At 48.7% G+C, this 13680-nt stretch overlaps 1 protein-coding gene across 3 annotated transcripts in view; it reads right to left on the bottom strand.

Annotated features, from left to right (window-relative positions):
• Positions 1 to 13680, bottom strand: part of STYK1 (STY kinase 1) — a 113512-nt gene that overhangs the window by 16338 nt on the left and 83494 nt on the right. For all 3 annotated transcript variants that reach the window (XM_085619955.1, XM_085619957.1, XM_085619956.1), the window contains exons 2-3: positions 1754 to 1849; positions 504 to 638 (exon numbers count right to left, since the gene is read on the bottom strand). In XM_085619955.1, coding sequence (XP_085476081.1) covers positions 504 to 638; positions 1754 to 1820 — 202 coding nt within the window. In that variant the 5' untranslated portion in view covers positions 1821 to 1849. The remainder of the gene's footprint in view (positions 1 to 503; positions 639 to 1753; positions 1850 to 13680) is intronic.

Genomic DNA, 13680 nt, shown 5'->3' with positions numbered 1-13680 from the left:
ATCAATGACATGTATTCATTTGTAAGTACAATATAGCGAGCATTTCCTTCGAGGAGATGGTCCCATTGATTGGGCGGCGCACACCTATGGATCACTGGAAGTCATCTTTCAAGAGCAGCACGGTCACATACCACTCAGAGTGTGAGCATCTACTGGTGGATGGGCAGAGCGGTTCAATGCGTTCTTTCACACCAGTGACGTCCCCACTTCACAAACCTTCCAAAGCTTCCCCGTTGAAGGTCGTCTTTACTTCTGAAAGGTTTTTGTACACATTAAAAGACCATATTTACTGCACTGCCAGATAATTTGCACTCTAATCATACACAGCTCAGGTGGTAGTGTGAGCAGATTTTCTGCCAGGTGACCTACAGCTCATTTTTTCCCCCAAATTAAGCTTTTGTAAAATACATGGTTTGTCGCAAAAGTCATGATGCAGGACACCTTCTCAACTTTGTGAAGTTTGCAAAGCTTTAAAAAAAACTTTAGGCGACCCTACTGCTTACCTGCTTCCGCTATCTCCTGGTCCTTGGACTTCAAACTTCGGTATCGCAAGCAGAGGACGATGATCAACATGATCAGGAAGACCCCAACCAGGAGCACGGGCACTATGATCACCTCGTACTGGTACTCGCGCACAACTGCAGCGGAGAGAAGGCAAAGGGAAAGAGACGCAATGAAACTGATGTTCAAACATATCCTGTACCATAGCATGGTAGGTTGAGCTGGCCGAGCAACTCGCTAGTGCGGGGGCTCCGAGCTTGAATAGTGCCAGGGCCAACTAGGACATGTAACCTCATTGGTAGGTAAACAAATAGCATTGACCAGATTTCAAAATTACATACTGTTTATGAGTCCAACTATGTATGCAGCTATAATTAGTAATGCTTTAAGAAAAAATATTTATACTACTATCAAGAGATTATTTGCCTATCGTGAAGATTAATAATGAATTTAGATTACCATTTACACTGCGCACAGAGCAAGAGTGAGACGGGTTATAAAGAAATAGAAGAACACTGAAAAGGATACAAGCGGAGTCAGAAAAAGAGAACTAATAAAAGGCGATAAGATAAGCAATCTGGAGAAGGGAGATCTCCAATAACTGCATAAACTGACACGTCAAATCTTGGACAGATGAGAGAGAATTGAAGAACAATGAAAAAAAGAACTAGAGAAAAAAAGATTGTAGAAAAAACTCAGAGTGGCAGGTGAGGCAGAGGGAGTGGAAAAGAGTGGCAGTACAGGGTGTGGTTGAAGGGAAGACTGTACAGAGTGAACAACCAATAGAGATGACCGAGGATGAAAAGCAAAGAAAAGCAGACTAGAGAAAGGATGAAAAATAGAACATGAGGGAAGAAGTCGGGTAAGAAAAAGGAGAGTGAGGAAGAATAAAGATGAGCAGATCAAGAAAGGGTTACAGTTAGCGAGACTCAGAAAGCAAGGAGGAGCGAGGGGGTAACTTACGGACAGGACTGAGCATTGATATATTGATAAAACTTTAAGCAGGTGAAAACATGGCCAACTATGAGAATCCTACAGAAACTGGATCCAGTGAATCAGCAAATAGATCAAACTGAAGGAAAACTGGGTGCGAGCAGAATCAGGCAGCGGTCATTAGAATTTGAGAGATGGACCACTGTGTACGAAAAGCCATCGTAGCGGAGGCTAGGGCAGTCTGCTTCCTTGACATAGGTATCTGCTGAATGATTTTGGACAACAGAGTCAGACGGTGGCCTGTCAGGTTCATACTCACTGCAGAGCGTGTCGTTGTTAGCACAGGCCAGCAGTGAGCGGCTTAGTAGCACTGGATCCCCCTCCATGGCTTCCTAACTCAGCAGGCCTCGTAGATCTACGGAGAGAAGATGTAAACTGGTTAAAACCAAGACTCTAAAATCAAAATCAATGTAGGCTGTCATCTGGGCTTAGACACTTGTCAGCTGCACACATGTGGAACAAGCTACTAGCTGCAGCATACCACCATCGACCAGAAAATACACGGAAAGGGCAAAACACAGGTTTAGAGCACTGACTGCAAGAATTCACCAGATGTAGGGACCCGGTAGGGACTCACGCACGGAATTTGCCTTATTGAATCCAGTGCGACAAGAGAGTAGAGGAAATACACATGGAACGCACAACAGTCTTAAGCTTCATGGCTGCGGTCACTGGAGGAAAAGTAGTGGGTAGTTGTGTAGTACTCCTGCATTCTTTTGTTTTACAGCTTTTTCAGTAGTAATGATGGGGCGTCCCTTCATTTTAACACATTGCCAGTACTGTACATGTGGTCGGGGTGAATTAGGTAAGTAGTAGGGCTGAAGGGGCTCTAGTTGGAAGGATAGATCATTACATTTACGTGTTCTTGTATCTCAGTCCTATCAATCCTACATAAGGGTTGATTCCAGTCACACTAGGCAGAAGAAGTCTAATGTACAGGGCTAGCTGCCCCTAAACGGAGATAGCCTGTCCTGAACTAGGATCAGCCCTCGTGGAATAGACGACAAGTGATGCTTGCAGGAGGTGTGCGATGAAGCTCAGGCGGTCATCTTGCAGGACTTCCATTGGTGTACCGGCGACTGACCATGGAAGCTGCTCTATCCCATAACTGCATAGTCTCGGATATCCTTCGGAGGAGGGACAATTCGAAGAGACCAGCTTTATTCAACGCATGAAAGCGTCCCAGGAACTATAGAAGGCTATCACTTCTTTCTCCCTGTTATTAAAATGCTTAATATCAATGAAAAGGGCAGTTCCCCTGGGAAACCAAATTCATCCATGCCAAAGATCTAGGCTGATTAAACTTCTGTAATATTCAAACAAGTGCCCTTAGTAGAGAGGCCAGGCAGTAGACATGCAAGTATAAGCACAGCCTATTTATGAAGTCCGAGACACATGTACAAGACGTACTTTGCACCAGGAAGGACACAGCCTCCATGCTAAGGCGGCTTCGGGTTCTGGCTTAGCTGCCAGGCAGACAAGAGCAAACCAGTGCTTAGTACAAGCTGGTGTTTGGTGGCACTTGGCACCAGCACTTAATTCTCAACACCGGCACTTATGACAGACCACCATATGGTACAGCTGTTTGCTCACCTCAAAATAAACAAACAGTGTGTTTAATAATTCAATATACATTAAAAAAAAAAAAAAAACAACAATACCAGTTCCCAGGCCTTTCTTAAAGCTTTGTGTCGGAATTCTCACACTTGTAGGAGTGTGATGATTAGCAACTTTGTTGGTACTGGCATTAGAAGCGCCTGCAAGGGCAATGGGTGGTGCAAGCTGAAGTAGCCTCCTGAGAAGGGCACCTACTTTTTTACAAATTCAGTATTGGAACACATGCATGCATGCACACACACACACACACACACACACACAGCAGCACACTCACTCTTTTGGCAGTATCGTAGCATCACTAAAGAGCAATAGACTTACAGAGGAACAGTGAGCTGACCACACACCTCATACCAGACGCAAGAGAACACCTACAACCAAACTAAGGGGTACGCTACCACCAGTACAGGGACACCGCCCGTGTGGTAACTGTAGTACGTGCCATCTTACAAGCAGAAGCAGGCACATTAAGTTCAGGAATGGCAGTGAGTGGGACCAGAGAAGTTTCACAAACTGCAACAGTAGGAATGTAGTGTATATGATCACATGTCCATGTGGCCTGGAATATATAGGCATGACTACTAGACCCATCAAAGTACGCATAGGTGAACACAGGAGTAATATCCGATGCGGGAGGAGTACAACAAAGATGTCAACACACTATCTGAATACCACACCTGGGGTGGAGGATTTACAATGGACTGTGATTGAACAACTTGAAGGGGAAAATGGCCTTTTTCAGAAGGAACAACGGTGGGTTTTCCGTCTTGGAACTCACATCCTCGGACTCAACGATGAGATACCGTGGAACCAGCTCCTTCCATGAATCTGAAATGTGACTTGGAGATATAGCCATTGATACGTCCCATTGATACCGTGATCACTAAATTCTCTCCTACTGTGGTTTTTTGAGATACCTGTGGTTTACCATCTAACGGCAGAACATTAGGGGTACATGTACATAATAGACCAGCCTGTCCTCGGGTCAGGATTCCTGCCCATGTTATGGATAACAGTTACTTTACCGGCCATTCTTGAGGGTGGTTGTAACCAACAGGCCCGCATGTCCTGGCTATACGTTTAGCGTTCCTTTCATAATAACCACCATATGTGTGGGCTTTATTAGTTTACATCGCTGGTATTCCTGTTGAACACCAGCTAGGGCAAAAACTCGGAATGCCCTCTCGCGCCGCAATCCGGGGTAAATCAAACCTTTTATCAACAATTTTTTTTTTCCACAGTTTATTTGTATTATTTCTTTACAATCTTTTTAGACCCGCACTCATAACCACGGTGCGCGGTAATAGCGGCATGGCATATTTCTCAACATTTGTTTATCTTTAGTAAGGGCATTATCACCCCGAACATGGCCGTTCATATGGAGCACTTCCGGTTCACCCCAGGCAGTATCAGCGACTCACGCACCCGCGTGCAGACGCTGTCATCTCTGTTCCGTGTGAATATCACATTTTCCAAGAAAGCTACCTTTCTTTCTTTCTTTTGAATGCTCACAATACGGGCATACTTTTGATTATTATCCTTCAAAGTGTTTGTATATTTTTGCCCGTATAAACGATCACTTCCTCATTGCCGTTTCAATTGAGCCAGAATCAGCGCGAACCATGCACGCTTAAACACAGGTGCTGCCGGTTCTGCGCGGCCGTGATTGAGGCGCGGCCGTGATTGAGGCGGCAACTCCAATTAGCCACCACATATAAACCCGACCCTGAAGACGACGCATTTACCCAGCGGAGCCGTTCGGGGAGGCTATACAAGGCAGGGCACTGTCCCAGGAGTTTTAAGTACTGCATAGCCGACAGGAACCACATGCTGACAAGAATATTGCCATGAAATACCTCTCTGGTAACTACCTCCCAGGTAAAACACATTTCCTCTTAGATAGCCTATCAGGCACTCCTTCCACCCGTCCTGAGGCTCATGGTGAAAAATTCTATAAAATTTCAAGTAGGTTTCTCGCCTTGTCCAATACCATCATAGCGCTATAATATATGCCTAGTAATGACATGGGCTCATCTATAGAAGTCCAATTTTAATAAGGTTTGTGCTTTATGTTTTGTGTATGTTTTGTTTTCGTCCTTTTCTTCCACACCAGGACACTTCATTGCACTAAAACTAATGGCAATGATATCTTGTATCACTATTTTTTACAGGTCACTAATGCTCACAATGGATACAGCATATAGCTTGTAAAATACGTTCTCCTTTTTCCATAATGTTTTTTACAGGTTGAAATGACTACAGACCGATTGAGGCTTTATAACTACATGCAGTTAATTCCCCTGCTTATATAAACTTTTACACCGTACATTTGTGATTATCCAACACATAACCGCGAGTATAGGAAGGGATCCTTAAGGTCCTGAAGAAGAAGCTTGGGGAGCTTCGAAACATGTCGGCAGATATGGGAGGTATAGTTCATTGAGGCATACACACCTCCTTCCCCACTTTTTATTGATACCAGCTCAAAAAGGTACATTAAAATTTTGTAGACCGTCGAGCCAGGTATCTTTTAATTTAACCCCCCCACTCACTCTCGACCCTTCCTCTCACACCCCTACACAACACATAGTTGTCTCACAATAACAGTGCTCCCGCGCAAACGTAGGTCGCAGCACGCCCCGTCCCGTAGAGGGGCGGGAAGATCCCTATGATGAAGCATGACACCAAGGGCCCTTTTGGTGTGTGAGGGGTATTTAAACAACTAATGTGTATCTTCCACCATTGTGGGGCTACATACCTTATTTGGGAGGACCGGACGTATATATACACCTGTGGGTGGATCACTATGTTTACAAACACATACCAAGGTGTCCAGGTTGTGTTTAAGTCTCAAGCCCAGTGGCACCTTAGGGTTTGAGGGGCCCCAGGTAAAGGATATTTCGGGTAAAATCTGGTCATTTCCTCCTCAATTCTCTTCCCTGCATTGTCCCCCTCTTTCCTCTGTCCATGTGCAGCCTCATCTTGTGAGAAATGACATGAAATGGAAGGGAGCGAAAGACAGAAAAACAGAACATGGTATATCAAGAGAGGATAGTACGAAAGAGAGTTAAATGTAGAAAGGGGTTGTAGTATATGTATGGAGACACATAAGGTGAAGAGAGAAAGGGAAGGGAGCCAGAAAGGAAGATACAGGGAGTTGGTAAGGGAATAATATAGTAGACAGATAAGTAAGAGACTGGAGGTAAAAAGAGAAAGGGAGATGGAAGTGTAGAGAGGGAGTAGGCTGGGTTACACGAAGGTGTGAGATATAAAGAGCGGTGAATTAGAGAGGTACTCATGTAGTGAGGGATGACAGATGAAAGGTGGAGAGAACAGGGAGATAAAGATAGGACAAAACAGGCATCAATTGAAAACACATCAGTTTCAGAAACACATATGAGGTAGAGAAAGAAGGTGCCTTGAGAGAGAGAGGGAGAGAGGGGTGAGACAGAAAAGAGGAGCGGAGAGAAGAACGAGGGGGGTAAAAAAAATGGATTAAAAAAAGATAGAGAAAGAGGAGAGGTACTGAGAAAGGAGTAAGGGAGCTGAGCGAGAAGTAAAAGAGGGAGAGCAGAGGTGAAGAGGTAAGGAAGTGAACGAATGGTACAGTAAATTGAGAGGTTAGGTAGATTAGGTAGATATGTGGGGTACAAAGATGTAGTGGCCAGAGAGATGAAAGGTAGTGAAGTTAGGTAGAGACTACTGAGTTAGAGTAGACAGAGCGCACAATAGAGAAGTGGAGAGAAAGATACGTTGAGGTGAAAAGAGAGATGAGGATGAGAGAGATATGAATTAGACAGGTAGAGAGAAACAGGAAACTGAAATAGTACTAGAAAAGTAAGGGAGAGGAAGAGAGGGGAGGTGGAGATTGACAAGGACGATGGTAGAGAGACTCGCGGTGGTGTGGGAGGTAGAGAGAGGTGCAGTAGAGACAAGTGAAATGAGAGAGAGGAGTGTTCGGCAAGGGAGAGAAAGCTACGATTGAGAGACAGGGAGAACGTACACGGAGATTTAGCAAAAGAGAGAGAGAGACCATTAAAGAGATGGGCGAGGTGGAAGACTCAAGGTGGTGACGTAAGGAGAGACGTGAGACAAAGATTTCTTGTAATTTGATTGCTACCAACTTCCTGGGAAGGGGAGGGCTACGGTGGGGCAGGAGAGACCTGCTTGTAGTGGAACCAAAGAGGGAGGCGAAACAGGATTATGTGCTTCAGAACTTTTATTATAATATAAATCCAAAGTTACGGCCCACGAGGAGCAGTGGGAGAGAAAACCGCCGGCTTGCGTCCTCGCGCTCTTCTCCCTGCCTACCCGCCCCCCGACGTCACAGCCATCCTCGACACCGGATTGGCCAGTGACGTCAGGCGGCGTGCAAGCAGAAACAGGACTACGGGGTTTGCCCGCCGACTAGTACGTTACATCACGTACAACATCTCCCTTTCTTAACAAAATGGAGAACTATACATAACAATCATCTCATAACAAAATCTTCGAACCTTTTTGGTGCCCTGATATGCCTTGTAGGTCTGCGGGGAGTGATTTGCAGATTGGCCCCCGCGCTGCGGTTGCCCGTACCACCTTGGCTTACACTCATCACATTGCGACTGTCATTCCTCACTGACATGGGACTGCTGTCGCTATGGCTTTCAGCATCCGCTAGGCCATGGCACGCACTCGTACCGTCCTCAGTGGTCCCATCAATGTCTTCTTGCATCTGCCACTCGTACATACTATCATCGACCTCATTCTCATGCACCTGGCTGCCTCTCATGATAATCTCCTCTTGACCTGCCTTGAGCCTGACAATGTCGTCCTTGCTCCGCCATCCCCCGCCTTCCAAACAGACAGCTCCCTTAGTCACTCCTTGCACTCGTGCAGGGGTCTGGAAAACAGACTCTCCCTTCAACACTTTGGTTGGTTTCTTTACCAACACCCAATCCCCCTGCGCTACCTCTTTGACTTTGGCTCTATTCACCACATCAGCGTACCGCTTGTTGCTTTCCTGTTTGGCCACAATCCTTTCTTTGACCCTCAGCCTCTCATCGGATACATCTTCAGGTTCCTCCCTCACGTCATACCACCTATCAAGTTTGGGAGTAAGCTCGCTCATACACCTTCTCCCTCTCATCAGGTAGAACGGAGTGTGCCCCGTGACAGCATTGGGCGTGTTGTGAAATGTGTGTACCTTGTCCGCCAGAAATGCCTTTACATCCAAATTGGAGGCAATTGCCTGCTGCACACCCTCCTTCAGGAACCTATTCATGCGCTCGACCTGCCCATTGCTCTTAGGGCTGTAGAGCGGGGTTTTCTCCTGCTTGATCCCCAATCTGGACAGGAAGTCTTTCATCTGCCTGGAGACCAGCTGTGTGCCGTTGTCGGACATCAAAATCTTCGGCTGTCCTTCACTAGCGAAGACCCTCTTCAGCTCCCTGATCACTCGTTCAGTGGTAACCTCCCTGACGAACTTGTAGTGGATCCATTTGGAAAAGTAATCCGTGAGGACAATGAGATGTCTGCAATCGTCAGGCAGCAGGGTAAACGGGCCCGCGAAATCAATAGCGACTTTGATCCATGGACCAGCAGGAATGTCCACCAGCTGCAGCGCACTTTTCGCCGTCTTCCAGTGCTTGTCGGCCCTCAAGCATGGTCCGCATCGGTCGATAAAACTGCTGACATCGCCGCACATCCCTGGCCACCAGTAGTATTGTTTGAGTAGGTTCCTTGTGGCGGTAGCGCCCGGGTGACCTTTGTGAGCTAACCGGATTAGTTTATCTCTCAACCCTTCCGGCAGCACAAACAGCTCATGTCTTCTCACGAAGCCGCCCTCGATGGAGAGTTCGGGGCTAACCTGCTGGAAACTTCTGAGCGCACCGTTCAAGTTCCGGATCGGGGGCCAGCGAGCCATTATGTGATCCATCACCCTACGCATAGTCGTGTCTTTCTCTTGGGCCGCCATCCATTCCTCCTCCGAAATGGATCCTTCGCAGATGGCCGTAGCGTCTACCAGCGCCACTACGCACTCCGTGTCATCCATGGATCCGTCCCCCTCGCCGCTGACCGGCAAGCGCGACAGGCAATCCGCCCTGCAATTGAGGCCGCCCTTGATGTGTCTAATGGTGAAATGATACTCCTGCAGCCTGGACATCAGCCGCAAAAGCCTTGAGCTGGCCTTCCCGTTGCCGCGGCCTTCGCCGTCCATCATGTAGATTAAAGGCTTGTGGTCCGTGACCAGTTCGAACTCCATGCCCCACAAATAGTTCCTTAGTTTCTCCACGGCCCATACGCATGCAAGCGTCTCCCTCTCAATGGTGCTGTAATGCTTCTCAGCGTCACTCAGTGACCGGGAAATGAAAGCGACCGTGTTCTCCGTCTTCCCACGGAACTGGCAAAACACCGCACCGATACCCTTGGCGCTTGCGTCGACTGTGATCACATTCTGGAATGCCCTGTTGTATGGCTGTAGCACGGGAGCAGCCACGATGGCCTGCTTGACGGCATCAAAAGCAGCTTGTTGGGCATGCGCCCACGTGAATTTTTCGTTCTTCCTCAGTAGCTTCCTTAGGGGCTCCATGATGGTCGCATATCCCTGCATGAATTTGGAGTAGTATTCGCTGAGCCCCAGGAACGATCGTAGGGCGTCTTTGTCTCCGGGACACGGGGCATCACGTATGGCCCTCACCAAATCATCTTTAGGCGCAATGCCCTCCGCGGTCAGCACGTGTCCCAAGTAGTCGATCCTGCCCTCCATGAACTTGCACTTGTCCTTGGAGACTGTCATCCCTTTGTCGCGCAGTACCGCCAGCACTTCTCCCAGCAGCTCCAGGTGCTCCTCTTCACCCGCCGTGTGGACTAGAATGTCGTCCTGGAAGGCTTCAACCCCCTTCATGTCGCCGAAGAGCAAATCCATCAACCTTTGGAAGACACCGGAAGCTGAGGCGAGGCCGAACGGAAGGCGGACGTACCTGTAGGCTCCGAACGGGGTAACAAAGGTGGTAAGTGCCTTGGACTCCTCCGTAAGGCACACCTGGTGGTATGCGGACTTCAGATCTATCAAGGTGAAAAATCGCGACCCAGATGTAGAAGACAGGATCTCTTGGATGTTGGGTAGAGGGTGGCAGTTCACCAGAATGTTTCTGTTCAAAGATCGCAGGTCCACACATAGCCGAATGTCCCCTGTCCTCTTCTTCTTGGACACCACGATTGCGGACACCCACTCTGATGCGCCTGCTTCCTCTATCACTCCCTCCGACTTCAACCTATCTAGAACAGCCTTTAGCTCCCCCCTGACAGAGAGGGGAACAGACCTGACCTTGTGTTTTATCGGCACGGCATCCTCCTTCAGTCGTATAGCGTGCACGAATCCTCTCACACGCCCTACTTTGTTTTCAAACACAGACTCAAATTTGCCGATGACCTCAGCTAAGCCCTCATGTAAATCATCCGGCTGCACGTAGCCGACCCAATCATCCCTCAGGACTATGGGATCATCCGCCCCCGGGACTAGCATCACCCCCAGCTTGGCCAGATCCTTCCACCCCACTAGGCTCCTCCCTTTCTCAGCCACATAGATCTTCGTTCTCACTGTTCGCCCCCTGAAGGTGAGGAAGTCCCAGAAGTACCCCATCATCTCTATGTCTTTCTCCCCAAAAGCCTTCGGGTTCACATCCGTCTCATGCAATTTCACACCTTGCCACTTCAACTCATACGTGGTGTCAGAAATCAGGGTAATGGGGGAACCCGAATCGGCCGTAAATGGCAGCTCAACTGCACCAATCAGAACGGAGCCAATAGGCCCCTTCACTCTCCCATCTTCAGCATCAATGGACAATACAATGTCCGCATCAGTATCATCATCGCAGTCGCTCACCGAGCTCACTTTCATGCTCCCACCAGGTCTCCTGGCTTTGCATACTGCCGCGAAGTGGCCCACTTTCCTGCACTTAGAACAACTTTTGGACAGCGCCGGGCATGTCCTGCTATCCGCCAGGTGATCCCTTGACCCACACCTAAAACAAGCGAGTGGCTTCCTGCCCCCCCCTTTCTCGCTCGCCACCCTGTCTGGGGTTCTGGATGCACCTCTATGTTTGTCCTGCACAAAGAACACATTAGAAGCCTGGCTCGTGCTCGCAAGTTCTTTCGTGGACACCATGGAACGTTCAACGGCCTTCGCAATGGCCACCACATCCTTCAGCGACGGATTCCTGCAAGAAAGCAACCGTTCCTGCACCTTTTTGGAATGGCAGTAGAACACCACCTGGTCCCTGAGGTAAGTATCAGTCATCTCCCCGAATTCACAGTCTTGTGCCAACACACGTAGACAGGCAATATACTCCTCGATAGTCTCGCCTTCCTCCTGCTTCCGCAAAGCGAATTTATGGCGCCCCACCATGATATTACCCTCCTCAGAGTATTGTAGTTCGAGCCGCTTAACCGCCTCCTGGTACACGTCTAGAGGGACAAGGGCCCCCGGAGGGTCCGTATAGACGGGCAAGCTGTCAAAAACCTCCTGGCCTGCTTTCCCCAACAGTCCGAACAGAAGCGACTTCTTGCGTGCAGCGCTATATCCCTCGCCGTCAATGGAGACGATGTAATTCTCAAATGCGCGCAGCCACCCCTTCCACTTCATACACGGCTTACCAGGTGAGTCCAGAAAGAGGGGCGGCACACATATGTTGATGGGTTGCGCCATAGCAGGAGAGCAGGTACACGTGGGACAGCGGCGCAGATCCTGGACAATCCCCACCAAGCTCGGAAGGACACCCCGATCGCAGGGAGGCAGAGGTCAGGCGCCGCAGCAATCAACGCAGCCTCAGGAGATGGAAGCAACCGATATCAGCAGAGAAGGCGCTCCCTCCACAGCAGCTCACCAGTGCAGCACACGGAGTCGTCGGGGCGAGACAGCACCACAGGACAGCAGGCAGCACCCAGCAGCACACCAGCAGGGCCTCGAGGCAGGAGGCAAAGGCAGGCAGCAGAAATCAGTAGCAAGGAATCTTGAGCACTTGAATCAGCGAGGCGAGACCAGCGTGTGGGATCAGCACATGGGGACATCAGGCAGCAATTAAATCACTCGCGGGCCGTAACGTTCTGTTTAACCCTTGTCGCCATTTGTAGTGGAACCAAAGAGGGAGGCGAAACAGGATTATGTGCTTCAGAACTTTTATTATAATATAAATCCAAAGTTATGGCCCACGAGGAGCAGCGGGAGAGAAAACCGCCGGCTCGCGTCCTCGCGCTCTTCTCCCTGCCTACCCGCCCCCCGATGTCACAGCCATCCTCGACACCGGATTGGCCAGTGACGTCAGGCGGCGTGCAAGCAGAAACAGGACTACGGGGTTTGCCCGCCGACTAGTACGTTACATCACGTACAACACTGCTGAGCTGTCAAAATAAACCCATTTTTATACACACCAATACTACAACAGGATTCACTTTACCAGAGGGTCGACCAAGCTCAAATGAAACCGTCAATTTTATAAACCGCATCACTAGAGCAGGATTCATGACGGTCCTATCCCTTTACAATTGGGCCCCTCTGGAGTTGGAGGCGGTGGGCGATCGCCCGCTTGGACCATGCTTTAAAACGGCTCTGATCGAATCAAGCGCAGGTTTCTAGTCGCAGGATGAAGGCACAGCCCCTCAAAGTCTCTCTCCAGCAGTGCATTTTTGCAGCAAAGCTTTGCTCTAGGGGCTGGTTTTAAGTGCTAATGGTAGACGGGTAGACTTTCCAGTCTATATTCTTCCCAGCCATGCCAGCTTAGAGATTAAATCATCACATCTAGAAAGGACAAGATGGCAGATTTCTCTGCTTTCCAAGAATTGGGCGACAAATTCTAAATCGTTTGCTCTAGCCTGAATTCTATAGCGACAGCTTCCTAGCCGTCCAGATCTTCAAATTTTCATTTAGAAAACAAAACTGTGCTGAAGTCAAATTCTCAGCAATAATGAACCAGAAAGTAGGGGTGCAAAACAAGGGCCCTCCCTACGACTGAAATCTTCTCCCAAAAGAGGAGACCCCCGGAGAGAACTGTTGCAGGCTCAGAGGTCAAACAAGCAAATGCTATTGGATTGAAATGCAACCACCACCATCATTAGCATGACGATCTCACTTGTAAGTTGTTACTACTCTTGGAATTAAAGGGAGAAGAGGAAAGCTCTGGAGAAATACCCTTCCCCTGAAGGAGAAGCACACCTCCACGCAAGCCTTGAACAAAGCTCTATCAAGAGACACACTCCGGATATTGGTGGCTCATATCTGCTACTAACAGATTCATCAGTCGGACAGACCCACTTCAGGAAGATGGCTTGAGCTACTTGGTTGAATGAGAGGAGTCTGAGGTGCGCTGAGGGCAGCCTGCTCAGGCTCTCCATTGCAGGGTCCAGGTCTTTGGCTAAATGAGTGGCTTGCATGGTGATGTTAATTGTATCCACCTAGGACCATAGGATAAGTGCCATGGCACACAAGTGGTATGACTGGAAGCCATCCCTCCCTCACCACTTCTTGATGCAGAACATAGTAGCAGAGTTGACTACAGAGATTAGTCCTTGCAGGCTTGCACAGGTGCTTGGAAG

This window comes from Triturus cristatus, chromosome 7, assembly GCF_964204655.1.
Source record: "Triturus cristatus chromosome 7, aTriCri1.1, whole genome shotgun sequence".
NCBI classification, from domain to species: domain Eukaryota; kingdom Metazoa; phylum Chordata; class Amphibia; order Caudata; family Salamandridae; genus Triturus; species Triturus cristatus.
This window is presented reverse-complemented; position numbering and strand designations above follow the sequence as displayed.